This window comes from Drosophila erecta, unplaced genomic scaffold, assembly GCF_003286155.1.
Source record: "Drosophila erecta strain 14021-0224.00,06,07 unplaced genomic scaffold, DereRS2 tig00000092-arrow-pilon, whole genome shotgun sequence".
NCBI lineage: Eukaryota > Metazoa > Arthropoda > Insecta > Diptera > Drosophilidae > Drosophila > Drosophila erecta.
Genome location: NW_020825207.1, coordinates 8,492,038 through 8,507,957, shown reverse-complemented (window position 1 = coordinate 8,507,957; position 15,920 = coordinate 8,492,038). Strand labels below are relative to the sequence as shown.

Sequence of the window (15,920 nt, the reverse complement as noted above, 5' to 3'; positions counted from 1 at the left end):
TCGAATGTTTTCTACATTACATATCACAAATGCGAAGTTGGCTTAATACAAATTGCCACTGTTTTAGATGGCCCAGTACTAAGGTGAACAAAGTCATCAAAAGGGCCATCCACGGTTCCTTGGCATCTACACTTCGTTTGAAAATTTTGTGCAGTACCCCGCAATTCCCTTCCAGGAACAATTGAAATCATTGGACGCGGAGCCAGAAGCAGCCGATTACTGCGCCTCCAATGATGAAGCTGCTCATTGCGCAGCGGGTCATACTCATTTACTGATCATTAGAGGAGCTACTGTAGCTTTTATTCGCTTCAGAGTCTGGATTCCTCTGGATTCCGCGGGTGCTATTTCTGGAAATGTGCTAGCAAAAGAACAAAGTAAAAATTGTAGTTCTCATTTGATTTACTTTAAACTTTATTTAATCAAGTTAGTTACTAAATGCTACGTCTAATTTAGTTTAATCGTATCTTGGATGCACAACTTGTTTTTTTTTTTTTGTCAAACAAAAATTCAATCGAATACAATGGTGCAGTATTTTATTCACCGTCCATACTCATCTACTTTTTTGATCCATTTGCCATATCGATCTACGTCCGTGCTGGTGATGCCCATCTGGACATACCGCTCCTTGCCGCAGATCGAGATGATTCGACCTTGGGGACCCCTTGGGGATCCCGATGGTTTGCCACTTACGAATTTGCAGGTTATTTGAGCCACTACTCCGCAGCCCTCCTCCAAGAATAGTGACGTAGATCCTTGGACTGCTGCAGTATACAGAACAGTGCGCCTTATCGCTGCTTTTATTCCGCAAAATGTTATTTTTGTACATTACCAATGAGGAATTTCATCGGCGCAAGCAGTATATATTATTCCTTATACATTTTAGGAAATACACATTTTTACTGGTTTTTATAGTATGCATAAATTGCAGCATTAAAAAATGCAAAAACCAATGGAAGTATATTTTCTTTTATTTATTCGCTGCCGCAAGTAAAGTTTCGCGAAATCAGAAGTTATCCGTAATATAATCGCCTACAACATAACTCTGTTTAGGCCTATACTCGAAGATATAATTGTTGAACAGTAACAACACATCCTGGATCCACCAGCTGAACTTCAAGACGTCGGTGTAACTCTGCGATTCCTGGCAATCCATGTCGTTCACAGTGGCAATGCCGAACTGCACGTGCCGATTTTTGTTCCAATACCTAGAGCTCTGGATCAGCGGCGAGCCGGTGAGACTGTCGCAGGACCTCGAATTCCCCGAGTGGCCAGCACAAAACTGGGTGTACAAGTCTAGGTTGTTGCACATCCCCGGCTTAAGCCGGATGACAATGGGTACGAGCTCCTTGGTGAGAAACTCAGTGCTGTCTTCACTCCAGGCAGTTCCGATGAAGTGCATGGCTGATGGCTGCTGCCGCCGGCCAAGGACAATGCAAATGGGCATGATGTATGCTGTGAGAAAGATGAAAACTCGTAGTTAGGGCTCGTAGTTGACGGGTTTTGCGCTGGCTTAACTAAACAAACACACACCTTTGAGCTCCACTCTTTTGCTTAGTTTCAGCAGACCGATGTTGTTGGCTAGCGATGCATTATTGAACACTCGGTACCTCAGCGACATTTGAACCAAGTGATCCTCCGCAAGCTCATTGGAATATCTACCATATTCCCCCAGGCGCACTTTGCTGCGAGAAAAAGAATGAGTGTACTTTTAATCACACTTCAATTTAGATTAAATTACTTACACGGTGTTTGCTCGAATGCAGCTCGCCGCAGTCAGTATGAACGCTAGAAACAAATGGATTGAGGTTTACATACATGGGAGTTACCATATATAGCATATACCATCAGTTATCAGTGCTCCGGCACAAAAGATGCTTCCATTCTGGTGCAGTAGAGCCGTCCAAGGACCCAAAGATGCTGAAAATCGTTCGCGCATAAGACCGCATTGCTCGTGAAGATAATAACCCGATCCGGAGTTGGAACATAAAACAAGCAGACTGGCGGCGAGCAATGCGATAGCTATTGTGGCGTTCATTCCGATTGAATCAGCGCGTTCATACTGAAATTCGAAGAAATCACTTCGCATTGAGCGCCCTTTTAAGCCACGCTCTGCAGAGTAGCTTCAGGCCTTATCAGCGACTCGAAGCGACGGCTATGAGGTCAATTACAGGAATTACAAGAAAATACATCGAAATATTACTGGGAAATCGCATAGCCATCGCAGGGTAGAAAACGTGCTAATAAACATATGAATAAATATTAGATTTTGTTGAATACACGTTCTTTATTCATTAGATCGGTAATATAACAGTATTGCAAGCTAAGAAGATCGTTCAGCATTTAAAACCCACTAATCTGCATTACCCTCTGAATCCAATTAATGTAATTTGGCACATATGTATAGAGTCCCAAGCCCTGACAACTCGTTAGGCCAGAGCTCACGATGCCCAGTTGCAGGTAGCGCTTAACTCCGTCGAAATCGACAGTGGTCACCATAGGACCACCGGAGTCCCCATAGCAAGTATCCCGATCTTCATGGCCGGCGCAAAACTGGTTCCCGCTCATACGCGCATCAAGACTCCTCGTGCAGTAGGTGGCGTTGTATAGCCGCAGTTCCGTAGTCTGCAGCAAATGGGCAATTCCATATTTTTTGGTGTCTCCCCAGCCGAAGGCCTGAAATCTACTCACACTGGGCACAACAGCGGGACTTATGGGTATGCAAATCGGCTGTATATGAACTGGGCAGTAGAAAGTTAAAAATAGTTGAAAACCAAGAGGGAATGCTATAGTTGAGCTCCCCGACTATCAGATACCCGTTACTCAGCTAGTGGAAGTGCGAACGAGGAATTGCAACATTTTGTGGAATACGGGTAGAAACTGGGGATACAAATAATAAAATGAAAAAAACGTAAACATTTTCTTAAAATCGGCGTTTCGGCGTTGGAATAGAATCAGCTAACAAATTTGCCTGATCTCTTTCTAGCTTTTACAGTTCGTGAGATCTCGACGTTTATACGGACATGACCAGCTCGACTCGGCTGGTAATCCTAAGCAAGATACATACACTTTTATTCAACGAATGTAGATACTTTTCTACACTAGGAGTAACGGCTATAATAACTGAGGAATAACTTACTATCGAAATGAATACTCCTGTTCAGTTTTAAGAGACCGATGTCGTGGGCTATGGTGCCCTGGTAATATGATCGATGGGTTATTGCTTTCATAATGCCATACTCCTCAGAACGGGGAGAACAATTCTGTCCCTGGCAGTCGGGATCCGAATTTAAATTGTGTTCCCCCAGTCGCACCCGCCTAAAACGAAAGATCAAGAGCTTGAGAAAATAGTATCGTGCGAAAAAAACCGGAACCTACAGATCGGGAACAACGCAGTGGGCGGCAGTTAGTATGTATCCTAAAATTAGTTAAATGTACCATTCAAATATGTTATTAGTGTGCGCTTTTTGAATAACTAACTTGAGTTTAGGATCGATCCTCCGCAACGCGTTCTCGACTGGTTGATACTCAAATAGGCCATGAATGGAGCGGACCTAAGCACAGCTTCCTTCCCGTTCACAATCCTCTTGCCCGCAACGGGCTCATAGGAGATCCCGCACAGCGGATTCAGGAACTGGGCATCCAACATCCGCTGCTGGAGGATCAGGCCATAGAAGACGACAAACAAAGCGGGAGATGTATTCATTTCGAGTGACTGTTTTGCAACTACTGAACTGAATGCAACTGACGATGATAGTTAAGTATGCACCATGCTGGTCTTATCAAGTCGTTATTGGGAATCCGTGATTATCAAGAAGTATACGTATGTATCGCTAAAAGTGTAAGGCCACTGAATTATGCGGAATCAAAGCTCATGAGAAAACACAGGATAAATCAATAATTTTGCTTCACACACGTTTACTTTCAAGGCTTTAACATTTTATACACTGTTAGAAGAGTTTAATGCCCATTTGTCTGCATAACATTTTGGATCCATCTAATGTAGTGCGGAACATACGTATACACGCCCGGGCTTTGGCAAAATGCGTCGCCATAGCTAACGATGCCCAGCTGCAAGTAACGCCAAACTCCATCGTAGTTCACCTTGGTCACCAAAGGTCCGCCGGAATCGCCGGAGCAGGTGTCCGATCCTTTAAGCCCGACGCACAGCTGGTTAACGGTGATAGGCCTTTCCAGCATCAATCTGCAGTAGTTGAGGGCGTAGCGGACTAGAAACGTGGTCTGGAGCACATTGGCGGATTGCCCCATTTCGTTGTAGCCCCATCCAAAAGCCTGTAACTCTTGCACATTGGGCGCTGCAGCCGGATTAAGAATCAGGCAGATCGGCTGTATGTGGGCTGAGAAGCAGGATGGTTATTTTTAAATAAAGCTAGCTTTTCGATTGTTATCTGTATAATGACCATTAAAACGGATGAGCCTGCTCAGCTTGAGCAGAGCAATATCATTGGCCAGGCTGCCATCGAAGCCCTTGTACTTTGTTGCCAAAACGATGTCGAATTCTTCGACAGGTGGAGAGCAAGAGATCCCCTGACAGTCGGGGTTTCTGGTAACATCGTGTTCCCCCAGTCGCACCTTCCTAGATCGGATTAACAAAAACCTTGCCAAGCTGGATGTCTCAGTAGAAATGTGGCACACTTACAGATAGGTCCGCATACAGTGAGCAGCCGTTAGAATGTACCCTGCAATTGAATTAGTTAGTTATGACTGAGGTCATAGCAGTCACTAGACAGCTTCGTAATACGAACTATTGGAGATGATCGTTCCGCCACAGTGGAGCTTCGAGTTGTTGTACAAATAGGCCATAAATGGAGCCGATTTTAGTAAAGCTTCCTTGCCGTGAACTATTCTAGTGGCCATATTGGGTTCATAGGATAAACCGCAATTCGGAGTCAAGAATTGGGCGGCCACTTCTTCCTGGAGAATCAGGCAGACGCACATGTAGATGTAAAAGGGAATCGATGCGAGAAAAGTGCTCATCCTGCTAAACGGCGACTTGGTTACTGAGCCCATTACAACTAGCGTCAATCAATAAATGGGCATACAGCTGCATTAATCCGTTGAGATTCCTTGGAATTGAACATGCCACTCCCTCCACAGCAAAGAATTGTTTCAGTCAAGCTGTTTTAATTTGACTTTGACAATTGGCACAAATTTCATAATGGAATTTAAGACATTAATTTTCAAGAAAATAGTTTACATAGCTTACATTCAAACACTCAACGACATTACTAAACAGAATATGAACAGGTGATCCATTAGCATTTTTTGAACGCGCTCCGATTTTTCTCACTGTATACTTTGTATTTTTCCAACGAAACTAAACATATTGATTAAATGCAATACAGAACGAAATACAGTTTAATCCTTGTTTCCAAAGAAATTATTATGTATATGTACACAAACACAATATCTGTAGTATGCGACCTCGATCGTTTGATAAACTGCAAAAGGAAAATGCAAGCAAAATACAAGCTTCCCCAAAAAGGATTTCTCTAACGCAATACAACTATTTTACAATTGATTAGTAATTCATATTGAAACAAGATCAAATGCTAGGTATAAATGGTGCCGGCACATGGGTTTTCTGGTACACTACGGTGGCGATCCAAGTGGAATAGCTGTACACATCGGTGTAGACCCCGATTCCGGAGCAATTCTCGATGCCGTAGCTGACCACTCCGAATTGTACGGCACGCATCTTGTGCATGTGTTTCACGTTCTGGAGGAGCGGGCCGCCGGAATCCCCGTTGCACGTATCGCTACCAACGCGTCCGGCGCAGAATTGGTTCTCCTGCACCTTCCTGCCGAGGGTTTGGAGGCAATAGGCTGGATCATAGCGCTGGAGATGTGTGGTCTGCAGAGCACCTCCTGTCCTGTTCGTTTTAGTGACACCCCAGCCGGTGGCAATAAACTGCTGCACGCTATCGAATTTTTCCCTCTTCGAGGTATCCAAAATGATGCAGATGGGCATGATGTGAGCTGCAAAACGATACTGAGTATTTTGGCCCAATGGAGATGACTCAATTCAATCACACCTTTCAATGTCACAAATGCAGCCAAGCGAAGCAGCGCGATGTCGTTATAGTTTCGTCGCCCGGAAAACTTTCCATGCCGGATTGCCATGTCCACGTCGTACTCCTCAGCTCTTGGGATGCAGACCTTATTGTCGCAGTCCTCTGTCGTGGTATCATCGTACTCCCCGAGTCGCACCTTTCTACTCAAACGGAATAGATGGGAAACAGCCATAGATGCCATGTAAAATGACATGTAAGTGGGATGTAGAATGACATATAAAATGACATGTAAAATTACATGTATGTACATACGTACAAACAGATATTTAATTAATGTGTTTTAGATTATAAATTAAAATAGCAAAAAATAGTGTTATATACATATTGTTGACTCATTATAATTTCATTATAAATTATCTCAGTTCTCTCGCTACTTACATCGCTATTCCGTCTCTAACACAATGCGCTGCTGTCAGGACAAAACCTGTTGAAGGAATCTGTGGTCATCGCTCGAGTACTCGACTGCCAGCACATACTTACGCGTGGTAATGAGAGTTCCTCCGCAGATAAAACGGACGGAGGTATGGATGTAGGCCATCCAGGGATTATCGTTTATTTTCGCAGCAGTGCCTCCGGTTATTTTGAAACCGAGCATCGCACCCGTAACGCCGCACCTTGGTTCCAAGTATTCCCCATTGGCCAGAGAACAAAGGACTCCACTGACAAGAACTGTGATCGCTACAATAGCGCCCCACATCTGTACGATCTGACAGCAGACTGCCCTTTAAGTGTGCTTTACCATATTTATAAACGCATATAGTTGTTAAGAACCTTATCTCAGCAACACATTTGCAATTATTGAAATTTATAAAGCAAACACTATGTCTGATTACTCTTGTAGTGCAATTATTCTTAAGGAACCCATATAAAATTGTATCACATTGTATTTATATTGTTTTTAAAATACTATATATAAGATGATAAGTTGGTACTAAAATAAATGTTAGCATTTACATAGATTACTGCTGAGTGAACAAAACTTTTATTGATTGCCAATTTCTATTTCCTTTTTCAATTTCAAAATAATTTTGAAATTTCTCCCTCGTACTCGCAACAGTTGCGGAAGGAGATAGTCAAGGAAATATTTAAAATTGACCAAATGGAATCTACCTAATAAGATTTTTACTTTTATTGTCCACCATTAGACAATAAGGAGTATAAGACTTATAGTCCAGCGGCTCGACTATCAGATACCCGTTAAATGCCAAGCTTCAAAAATGCTTTACTTATGCTCGCTTTTTTCAACATATTTTGGTGAGTAGAACAGGTAACTAATACAGGTATTTCTTTCCGGAAGAGGGTGGCTGACAGGTTGGTCGAAAAACGGGGTCAAACACCCGACCAGGAGCCATGGCAACGTGGCCAGGACACGGGCGTTAGTGCGGGTGTGGTTTCCATATTGTTTACAAGCAGGCCAGGCAGAAAGTGTCAGGGCTCGGATAGTCAAGTTGGCACAATGAGCACGCGAAATGTGATGATTACGGACCTGGATCAGCCAGATCCGGAGCAGCAGCAGCAGCAGCAGCCGCATCCCAAAAGGAACCGCAAGGTTCTCCAGACGCTCTCGGGCAATTTTAATCGCCGTTCACGAAGCGTGGAGGTGGAAGTAAAGCGACAGGATAACTTGGGTTCTGCCAACAAAGAGCGTAAAAAGGATCGCTCTCTTAACACGCTGGTAAGCTCATAGGATTGCTGCAATACATCCCAAAATAACTATATGAATCAGTTGCAAGCCAAGGAGCAGCAGCTGGAACAGCTTGTGCAGCGATTAGCCACCCTGCATCGGTACAACGACCAGTTCGCCAAGGAGAATGACCAACTACGCAAGGACAGCGGCCAGCTGGAGCGGCGTCTTTCGGAGGCGGAACAGCAGGTGGCCAATTGCACCCGCTGTCAGCAGCTTGGCCAGCGTCTGGACACCGTTCTTGGCCAGAATCGAACACTGGCCGGCGACGTTGACATGCTGAAGACACTCGTCTTCAGGCTGAACGTGCAAATTGAGAGTTACCAGGATCAGAGGCGTCTCGGGGATGGGGCTCCATGTGGAGCATCAGCAAAAGCCAGCTCGTCAGCTGCCCCGTATCCGCCATTGCCCACTCACACGTTGGGTCCACTTCTGCAGGCCTACGATGAATCTCTAAGGGATAAGGACGCTCTTTTGGCTCAATATAACACGGAGTTCGAGCATTTCACCGGTGAACTGAAGCGAGCTCTGGAGGAGAACACAAAGCTGGTAAGGACGCAATGATCCGCCATTCAAATCGAAATTCATCTTACCTAAATGTAATTCCCAACAGTTGCAGTCTCAGGAGCAACTGCGTCGCGATCTCGGCGGCTGGCGAGAGGAGCGTGTGTGCCTGCAGGCTCAATTGGGGGTTTGCCGCTCCAAAGCGGAGGCGCAAACTCGCAAGACAGACTTGGCCAAGGAGAAGCTGGTGGAGGTGATGCACTGCTACGAACAGCGCATGCAGACGCTGCTCCTGGACATGGACCACCTGCAGGCGGCCTACGCGCGCACTAAATCTGAACTAGCCGCGCTCAAAAGTGCCTCATCGGCTGCTCCCGCTACGGTTGCTCCCCATGTTCCCTCCGAATCCGAAGCACTACACCAGTGCAAAGCGCTGCTGGAGCAATTGCGGCAGGAGCACGCGACAGAGCGAGCTGCCCTCCAGGAACAGCTTCAAGCCGCTACCGCACGGGCTGCGTCACTGGTCCGCAGCACGGAGAAGGCCAAGCACGGCAGAGATCGGTTAAAGGCGCGCCTGAGAATGGCGCTGCAGTGGGCCCAAAAGCTGGAGGCAGGACAGGCTGAGGTGCGCGATACCTACGAGGCGGTTCGGCGCTTGGAGGTGCTGGTCCAGCACAAGGAGTCCCAATTGCGCGGATTGCACGCCCGGAACGCAGAGGAAATGGACAAGTTGCGACATAAGTTACAGCAGAAGGAGGAAACGATATGTGCGCTGCTTAGGGGCAAAATGGAGCGGAGACCGGCGGTGGATTAACACCGAAACCTAGCTTTTAACAATTAAAAATATATAATTTCAATACAAAATACATTAATAACTTAGCGTAGAAAGCTTTTAAAGCACAGCAGTCCGGAATCAGCCGGACTCGACCTGTTCGGAGAGCGTCTCGTCCGTAGGCGCCCCCGATCCGGAGCCGGATCCGGAGCCCGCGCACACCACACAAGCCTTGGGCACAGTCTGCTCTATGTACATGGTAATCCTCTCCAGTACCTCGGGAACCACGGAGCACATCACCTGCTCGTAGCGCTGAGATCCCAGCTGTGCTTGCAGCGACTGCATCTGCCACTTGAGATACTCGGTAAGGGGGATCTTGTAAACGGGGTCTTTCAGCACCAGCTGCCGGTGGCGGTCGTCGTGGTAGCTCTTGGCCGGGTAGCCCTTGGTGTGGAAGTCCTCGCTGACGCCGCCGCCACTGCCCAGCTGCTGCTGAAGCTCGTCCAGCTCGTGCTCGTCATGAATGACCAATGAGTCATAGAAGCGAGGCGTGATCTTAGACGCACCCTCCTCGGTGGCGGCGTACTGCTTGTCCATCACCTCGCCCAGCGTTTCGTCCACCAGCTGTAGGATATGAGGCAGGCGAGCAAGCAGCAGTTCATTGCTGCCAAAGATCGAGGCGAAGGCCAGGCAGAAGAGCTTTCGTTTCTCAGCGTGCGTATCGGGAACTTTCGGAAACATCTCGATCCAAACGTCCAGAATGCGAGCCAAAGCGTCCGCTTGCGGCAGTTGCTGCACCACCGACATGAAAACAGACTGGTCAATGAGCAGGGTGCGAGCCACGATGGTCAGATACCATCCCATTGTCATGGGATACTCCTGCTTAAGGCACACCTGCTGGAAGACAAATGGCAGTGCCGGGCGCACCAGCCGCAGTCCCATCGCCGCGTCCGTTTTCAGACATGTCTCGAAGATGCGCAGCATGGCGATTATTCCCTCCACACGTATGTCCTCGAAAGAGCGCACGCAGTAGGCCACGAAACCCTCGCCGTAGCGACTCAGATAAGCCTGAGCGTCCAGCAATATATAAGCGTGAATCAGCTGCAGCACGGTGCGTAGGTTCTCTGACGACATCTCGATGATCGGCAGAAGGTGGTCGCACAGAGCAAGTAGCTCGGGCGTCAGTGCAGTCGAGTTCCCAATCACCGCCAGCCAGAGCATTATACCATCTTCGATGAGGTAGACGTGCGAGTGTTGCTGTAACAAAAGAGGTTGCGGATGCATAAAATTATATATTATAGCTTTATAGCGAATATGTGAGAGTAATAATAGCATTATTTATTACAGATTAGCGCATTTGTAAGGAAAGAAAGCTTGCGAGTCTTGCGTTTAAGATGAAATCGCTGTGGATTGTTATTTTCGCGTTTCTGATTTGCCTGACAGAGCAATTGCGAGCCCAGTTTATTGATCCCGATTGCGGAACTGCAATCGCTTTTCCACACTCATATAGAATCAAAGGAGGTAGAACTGCACACATAGGATCTAATCCGTGGATGGCCTACTTGCACATAAACTCGTCTTTAGTTTGTGCAGGCACATTAATCACAAAAAGTTTGTAGTTTCAACAACAAATGTTGTGATTTTAAAATCATATAAAACATGGTTTTTTCTAGGATTTGTACTCACAGCAGCGCATTGCATGGACCAGTACCATTTGTTGTAAGTACAAAGAATGAACTATTTGATTTTGAAACTAAATAAATTCTAACACAGAACGGTTCGCCTTGGGGAATACGACACAACTACACGCATAGATTGTACATCCGAGTTCTGCATTCCAACGTATAAGGAGTACACCGTTGAGGATGGCCAAGTGCATATAATGTTTAAAAAAAGACTAAATGGTCGCAACGACATAGGATTGCTTAAGCTTAATGGGATCGTCTCTTATACAAGTTAGATGCCAAATTTTATATTGCTGTATGGATCCTCTACTAAGCGATGTACATTCTCATTTTGCAGCGTTCATTCGACCAGTTTGCCTGTTCCGAAACCCAGGACAAGTTCCCTTTACTTCCACCTACGAGGCCACTGGATGGGGTAATATTGATCTAATCAACACCGCCACAGTTCTGCAAACAGTGAGCCTGAACAGGCTTGACCAAAGCGAGTGTGCGCAATCCCTGCGCACTTTCCTTGCATACGGTCAGTTCTGCGCGGGACAAGCGCTAGTGGATACCTGTAGCGGTGACTCAGGCGGTCCGCTGCTAAGGAAAATGTCAAATGGCCAAATGACCCGCACCGTTCAGTTAGGAATTGTTAGCTATGGTCACCACTTGTGTCGCGGCCCAGGAGTCTACACAGACGTTCCAAGTTTTACGAAGTGGATACTGGATATTATCCACCAGTGACATTCTTATTTAAAAGTAGAGGTTTTAATAAATGTATAGCAAAACTGGATTAAACGACCTTTCGCAAATAACAAATCTATATAAGATCACTCACCTGAAGATCCGTACTCAGCTCGATAACGCTGTAGAGGAAGGGTTTCATGGGCTCTGGGACATCCCGTATCGTTCGAACCAGCTGCTCTAGGGTGCCAATAATGGCGCAGCGCAGAAGGTCGTATTCCTCGCTCTCGCGCCACAGGAGGGGTAAGTACGCGATGAACTGCAATGCTTGCGGCTCGATGTACTCGCTCATCTTCTCCACAAGCAGCGTCATTGTGCCCAGCACCACGATCTTGGTGTCGCACTCGCCGGCCTCATGGAGCAGCAAGAAGAGGGCCTCGAAGAGGGATGAGAAATATTGGTGGAAGGCTTCCGGCATGAACTCAAAATCGTCGATCAAAAGATTCAACGTCCTGGCAGCAGCCAGCCTTGTGGGCATGTCCTCCTGTGGCCGGAGGAGATGCAGGCAGGCTTCGTAAGCCAGGGGACGCAGCTCTCTGGGCAGCTGGACGCCAACCCAGTGGCCGACTAGCCAGATGATGCGACGCCGCAGGATCCGGAAGTTGGGAGCATCCACGCGCAGCTCGGCCAGCAATTGGGATGTGAGCCAGGCCCCAAAATCCAGCTTGTTAAAGAAGTGAAAGGCGGCCTGGCCTACGGCATTGTAAATGGCGTCTTTCAGCAGTATCACCTTCAGGTCAGATTCCGGGGTAAGCTGCAGCTGCTGGGCTCGTCTTACGAAACGGAGCACCTCTTGGATCATAACCTGCGAGTGCTGCGTAAAGCAGGTGAAATAGAAGGTCTCCACGCTAGGCCTTAAGGCATACTTCCAAGCATCACCACCGCCGTCGTCCTGGTCATAGCCCTCTGGATCCTGCTGCCACTCCTCCAACTCCTGCTGAGTGAGCAGAAAATAGTGAGTCACGATCTTCTCACAGATGTAGGTCACTCGCTCCGCTGTGAAGAACTTGGCGTGGCTTTGAGCAGCGCTGGCTAACAGCTCATCCTCTATGGAAGCTCCACCTTCGGGCAGAGCACTGATGCTATCGTTGCCGCTAAGCATGATTCCTTTCAGCATGTTCAGCGCCTGTATGGCAAAGTTTTTAAAGTTAATCCGATCGCCGGCGTCGAAAATAAGGGCGGTGCCCTCGTGGAACACATAGTGGAAGCTGAACTCCAGGGCCACCGGAACGAACCTCGCAAAGGATACAGAATTCCGCTCCATCAGTTCATTGAGGGTCTTCATCATCTTAATCACAAAGCGCTCCAATTCAGTGAGTATCGTGGCAGTGACAGGCGTGGCCGATCCCATCTTCAGTTCATAGCGCAGCTCGAGGCACTGTCGTAACCGCTGAAAAAGCTGCTCCACAAAGTTCATGTGGTCTGTGGACTTGTACGGCTTGGCACAGCCGTAGACCACTAGCTTGCGCAGGGATCTCATCACCACATAGGCCCGTTGGAGGGCATTGAGGGCCATGGCCTGTTCCTTTCGCACGAGCTGCAAAAAGCGCGTCGTAAGTGGGGCCCAGATGTCCCACGCCAGATATCCAAATATCTGTGAGCCCAGCTCCTCGAAGGCCCGCTGCTCGGCCATCAGTCGCCGTGAGGCCAGGGCCTTGAGGACATAGTGTAGGACAATAAGAATTCGCTGCTGCAGGGCCGAATCCCCATCCGGACTACAGGACTGCAGCTGTTTCATGAGAGTCGGCAAGAGTTCCGGCCAAAATCGTGGGTAATCCGTGCGTGCCAGGCGGCCCAGGAGCACAGCTATCTGCAGGGCGACCTGGGGCACCTCCTCAGCGTCGTAGTGACGCAGGAGAACTTCCCGGATCTGCTGCTTCTGCTCGGCGGGCAGTTCCTGCCGTGAATTCGGCCGCCAATACCGCTCCACGCCATTCTTCAGGTAGACAGCGGCCATCCAGCGCACCTTCACCTCCGAGTCCTCCGTGCTGGACACCCCGTCGCCGCCACCACCTCGTCGCATGCTCAGACGGGCTATCGTGGGAAAGAAGCCCGGCTGCTGCTCCCACTCGCGCAGCTGCGCCTCCGCCTTCTGGACAATCTCATGGCTCGGATTTGTGGCCGCCTGCAGTGTGTGGGCTACCAGCTGCTCCACCGACGCTCCTGCACCCGCTGCTGCTGCTCCCGTTGCCATTGCCATCACACGACGCCTCCTCTTGCGACGCTTGCGAGGACGAAAATTATTGGCAAATTTCTGCGGCGCGTGCTGCTTCTTGCTTGAATTGCAGTGTGACCGGCCGCGAGTGCTGGAAAATACTACCGTCTGTATAAATACTAAAACAGCTTCAGAGTTGCTTGTCTAAACATAAATCATAAATCAAATTTTAAATTTAAATTAGTTAAAATATAATTTTAATAGGACTTCCAATGTATGAAGTTCTTGATATAAAGTTTAACTTTATTACTTCAAATGGTTTTCATATCGCAAAACTCAACGCATTTCGATATAAATAACTCTTCGATATAATATATGTATGTAACTCATCAAAGGATTGTTTTTAGCGTCACCGAATCTCCGATCCATTTTAAGTAACCCAAAGCATTGGTATAGACATCTGGAGCGAAGTCCTGGCGCCTGCCGAAGCTGGCCAATCCGACCAGGCTGAATGCCTCTCTGTTTCCATGGGGTAGATGGCTTACCAAAGGACTGCCACTGCCCAAGCGCAGGATATGATGAGCAGGTCGTTCCACGCACAACTGCCTCTCTCCGATCTCCTGGTAATTTTGCCAATCGCACCGCCACGTGAGTCCGAATGCCCCTGCCAACGGTGATAATTTTCTGCGAAGGATCAGCAGCCCACCTTTGGAACTTCTTCTGCGCCGCTTCGTTGCTTGGTGAGGGCAGGCAGATCGGTCGAATTGATTCTAGCCGCGAAGTTTGAACAGGTTGATTATTGAGTTAATCGAATGCACACCGAATGTCGGTAGCACCACTTCAATGTCGGCATTGTCCAGGACAATGCGCTCGATCATGTCGATGTGGCCCATTACATCGGTGTAGATACCGGTGCCCCAGCAATTTTTTTCGCCCCCGCTTTTGATTCCGAGCTGCGTTGCTCTATAGATCGGTCCATACAACCAATGTGTGTACAAGGGTCCTCCGGAGTCGCCAATGCTGTCGCTGTCGCCTGAGGTGCCAGCACAGATTTGTGAGTCGAGCAATTCGATCCAGAAATTGTTAAAGCAAGTGTCTTGTTCTTTCTGTGGATTTGTCTCATTTGAAGTTCGTCGCTGCCCTTCTTATAGCCCGTTGATCCCCAGCCGACTGCTGTGAATTGTGTGATGTTATCCATTTGCGGCTTGAGTTGTTCGTTCAATAAAATGCATATCGGCTTAAAATTATGGAAAATTATCAAGCATATCAAGCCAACGCACTTTGTAAAAATAGGTATCGATGTACGAAAAGTAATTAGCAATCAATTGTGCACACTTTCAGAACCTTGGATGTTGAATGCACTTGTTAAATACTACATTTAATTTTGGTACCCTACGTTAATGTCCGGAACTCAAAATAAATTTAAAACAATTACCTGGTTTCTATCAGCGATAATAAACATTAACTAATATAATTCTTAACAGTATTCTTATTTCTTTAAAAAGCGCCAAAAACCGATGTGTTATATGGTCACACATCATGAACAGACTGTTACGCCACAGCGCAACCGATGTAATAATACCAAATACTACAGCACCGCGGTGCTGTTAGCCGCCTTCCAGTGCTGTCAAGCGCAACTGTGTCATGTGATAGAAACCAGCTGACCCGTACGTTTTCCAGAGTCAGGTTTTAATTTCGCTGTCCACATCGCTCGCAGAAAAAATATAGAAAAACCAATCAAAATGGCTCTCCACTCGGCAATTAAGGGGAAACTGATCAGCGTTATCGGCGACGAGGACACCTGCGTGGGATTCCTGCTTGGCGGAGTGGGCGAGATCAACAAGAATCGCCACCCCAACTTCATGGTGGTCGACAAAAATACGGCCGTCAGCGAATTGGAGGACTGTTTCAAGCGTTTCCTTAAGCGGGACGATATCGACATCATTCTGATCAACCAGAACTGCGCGGAGCTCATTCGTCATGTGATCGATGCCCATACATCGCCTGTGCCCGCGGTTCTGGAGATTCCCTCAAAGGACCATCCGTACGACGCCAGCAAGGACTCCATCCTGCGTCGCGCCCGTGGCATGTTCAATCCGGAGGATCTGGTGCGCTAATTCCTCGTATTCTTATCGAGGACACTGTTTCGTATTGCTGCAACCGCCAGAGTATTGCTTTACACCCTGTAAACAACTGTCCATTGATTCAGTGCTTCGCCTTTGTTCTTATCGTGTATTTAAAGACATTTATTAAATGGTTTTCGTTGTATAAATAGATTAAAATCGAATTGTTCCAAATCAAA

At 47.4% G+C, this 15,920-nt stretch overlaps 8 protein-coding genes and 1 long non-coding RNA gene across 10 annotated transcripts; 3 read left to right on the top strand and 6 right to left on the bottom strand.

The window, feature by feature from the left end:
* Positions 1–965: 965 nt before the first annotated feature.
* On the bottom strand, positions 966–2,056 carry LOC6547120 (transmembrane protease serine 3). Its single transcript, XM_001975438.2, has 4 exons — positions 1,843–2,056; positions 1,743–1,785; positions 1,531–1,682; positions 966–1,452 (listed from the first exon to the last, which is right to left on the bottom strand). The coding sequence occupies exons 1-4, from the start codon at positions 2,033–2,035 to the stop codon at positions 1,004–1,006; spliced, it is 837 nt and encodes a 278-aa protein (XP_001975474.1). The 5' UTR covers positions 2,036–2,056; the 3' UTR covers positions 966–1,003.
* Positions 2,057–2,303: 247 nt separating this feature from the next.
* On the bottom strand, positions 2,304–3,708 carry LOC6547121 (serine protease grass). The gene is made up of 4 exons (XM_001975439.2): positions 3,478–3,708; positions 3,376–3,415; positions 3,137–3,315; positions 2,304–2,738 (listed from the first exon to the last, which is right to left on the bottom strand). The coding sequence occupies exons 1-4, from the start codon at positions 3,701–3,703 to the stop codon at positions 2,341–2,343; spliced, it is 843 nt and encodes a 280-aa protein (XP_001975475.1). The 5' UTR covers positions 3,704–3,708; the 3' UTR covers positions 2,304–2,340.
* A 249-nt stretch (positions 3,709–3,957) lies between these two features.
* Positions 3,958–5,013, bottom strand: LOC6547122 (serine protease grass). Its single transcript, XM_001975440.2, has 4 exons — positions 4,764–5,013; positions 4,658–4,697; positions 4,419–4,594; positions 3,958–4,355 (listed from the first exon to the last, which is right to left on the bottom strand). Exons 1-4 carry the CDS (start codon positions 4,993–4,995, stop codon positions 3,958–3,960), a joined length of 846 nt encoding a protein of 281 aa, XP_001975476.1. The 5' UTR covers positions 4,996–5,013.
* Positions 5,014–5,125: 112 nt separating this feature from the next.
* LOC6547123 (serine protease grass) lies at positions 5,126–6,804 on the bottom strand. The gene is made up of 4 exons (XM_001975441.2): positions 6,573–6,804; positions 6,471–6,516; positions 6,054–6,232; positions 5,126–5,997 (listed from the first exon to the last, which is right to left on the bottom strand). Exons 1-4 carry the CDS (start codon positions 6,787–6,789, stop codon positions 5,564–5,566), a joined length of 876 nt encoding a protein of 291 aa, XP_001975477.1. The 5' UTR covers positions 6,790–6,804; the 3' UTR covers positions 5,126–5,563.
* A 472-nt stretch (positions 6,805–7,276) lies between these two features.
* LOC6547124 (protein Cep89 homolog) lies at positions 7,277–9,140 on the top strand. The gene is made up of 3 exons (XM_001975442.3): positions 7,277–7,767; positions 7,819–8,325; positions 8,390–9,140. Exons 1-3 carry the CDS (start codon positions 7,549–7,551, stop codon positions 9,092–9,094), a joined length of 1,431 nt encoding a protein of 476 aa, XP_001975478.1. The 5' UTR covers positions 7,277–7,548; the 3' UTR covers positions 9,095–9,140.
* On the bottom strand, positions 9,109–13,789 carry LOC6547125 (importin-11). Its single transcript, XM_001975443.3, has 2 exons — positions 11,558–13,789; positions 9,109–10,309 (listed from the first exon to the last, which is right to left on the bottom strand). Exons 1-2 carry the CDS (start codon positions 13,661–13,663, stop codon positions 9,194–9,196), a joined length of 3,222 nt encoding a protein of 1,073 aa, XP_001975479.2. The 5' UTR covers positions 13,664–13,789; the 3' UTR covers positions 9,109–9,193.
* On the top strand, positions 10,267–11,507 carry LOC113564304 (spaetzle-processing enzyme). Of its 2 annotated transcripts, none has more exons than XM_026980737.1 (5): positions 10,267–10,323; positions 10,400–10,663; positions 10,726–10,771; positions 10,826–11,007; positions 11,075–11,507. In XM_026980737.1, the coding sequence occupies exons 2-5, from the start codon at positions 10,447–10,449 to the stop codon at positions 11,461–11,463; spliced, it is 834 nt and encodes a 277-aa protein (XP_026836538.1). In that variant the 5' UTR covers positions 10,267–10,323; positions 10,400–10,446; the 3' UTR covers positions 11,464–11,507. The 2 variants fall into 2 exon arrangements, with proteins under 2 accessions (XP_026836538.1, XP_026836539.1); XM_026980738.1 differs by having other exon boundaries at positions 10,281–10,291.
* Positions 13,790–14,628: 839 nt separating the features above from the next.
* LOC26526248 lies at positions 14,629–15,184 on the bottom strand. Its single transcript, XR_003407902.1, has 2 exons — positions 15,054–15,184; positions 14,629–14,990 (listed from the first exon to the last, which is right to left on the bottom strand). It is a non-coding gene; the product is annotated as an uncharacterized LOC26526248 (long non-coding RNA).
* Positions 15,185–15,226: 42 nt separating this feature from the next.
* LOC6547126 (V-type proton ATPase subunit F 1) lies at positions 15,227–15,915 on the top strand. The gene has a single exon (XM_001975444.3). It carries the CDS (start codon positions 15,361–15,363, stop codon positions 15,733–15,735), a length of 375 nt encoding a protein of 124 aa, XP_001975480.1. The 5' UTR covers positions 15,227–15,360; the 3' UTR covers positions 15,736–15,915.
* The last annotated feature ends 5 nt before the right edge of the window (positions 15,916–15,920 follow it).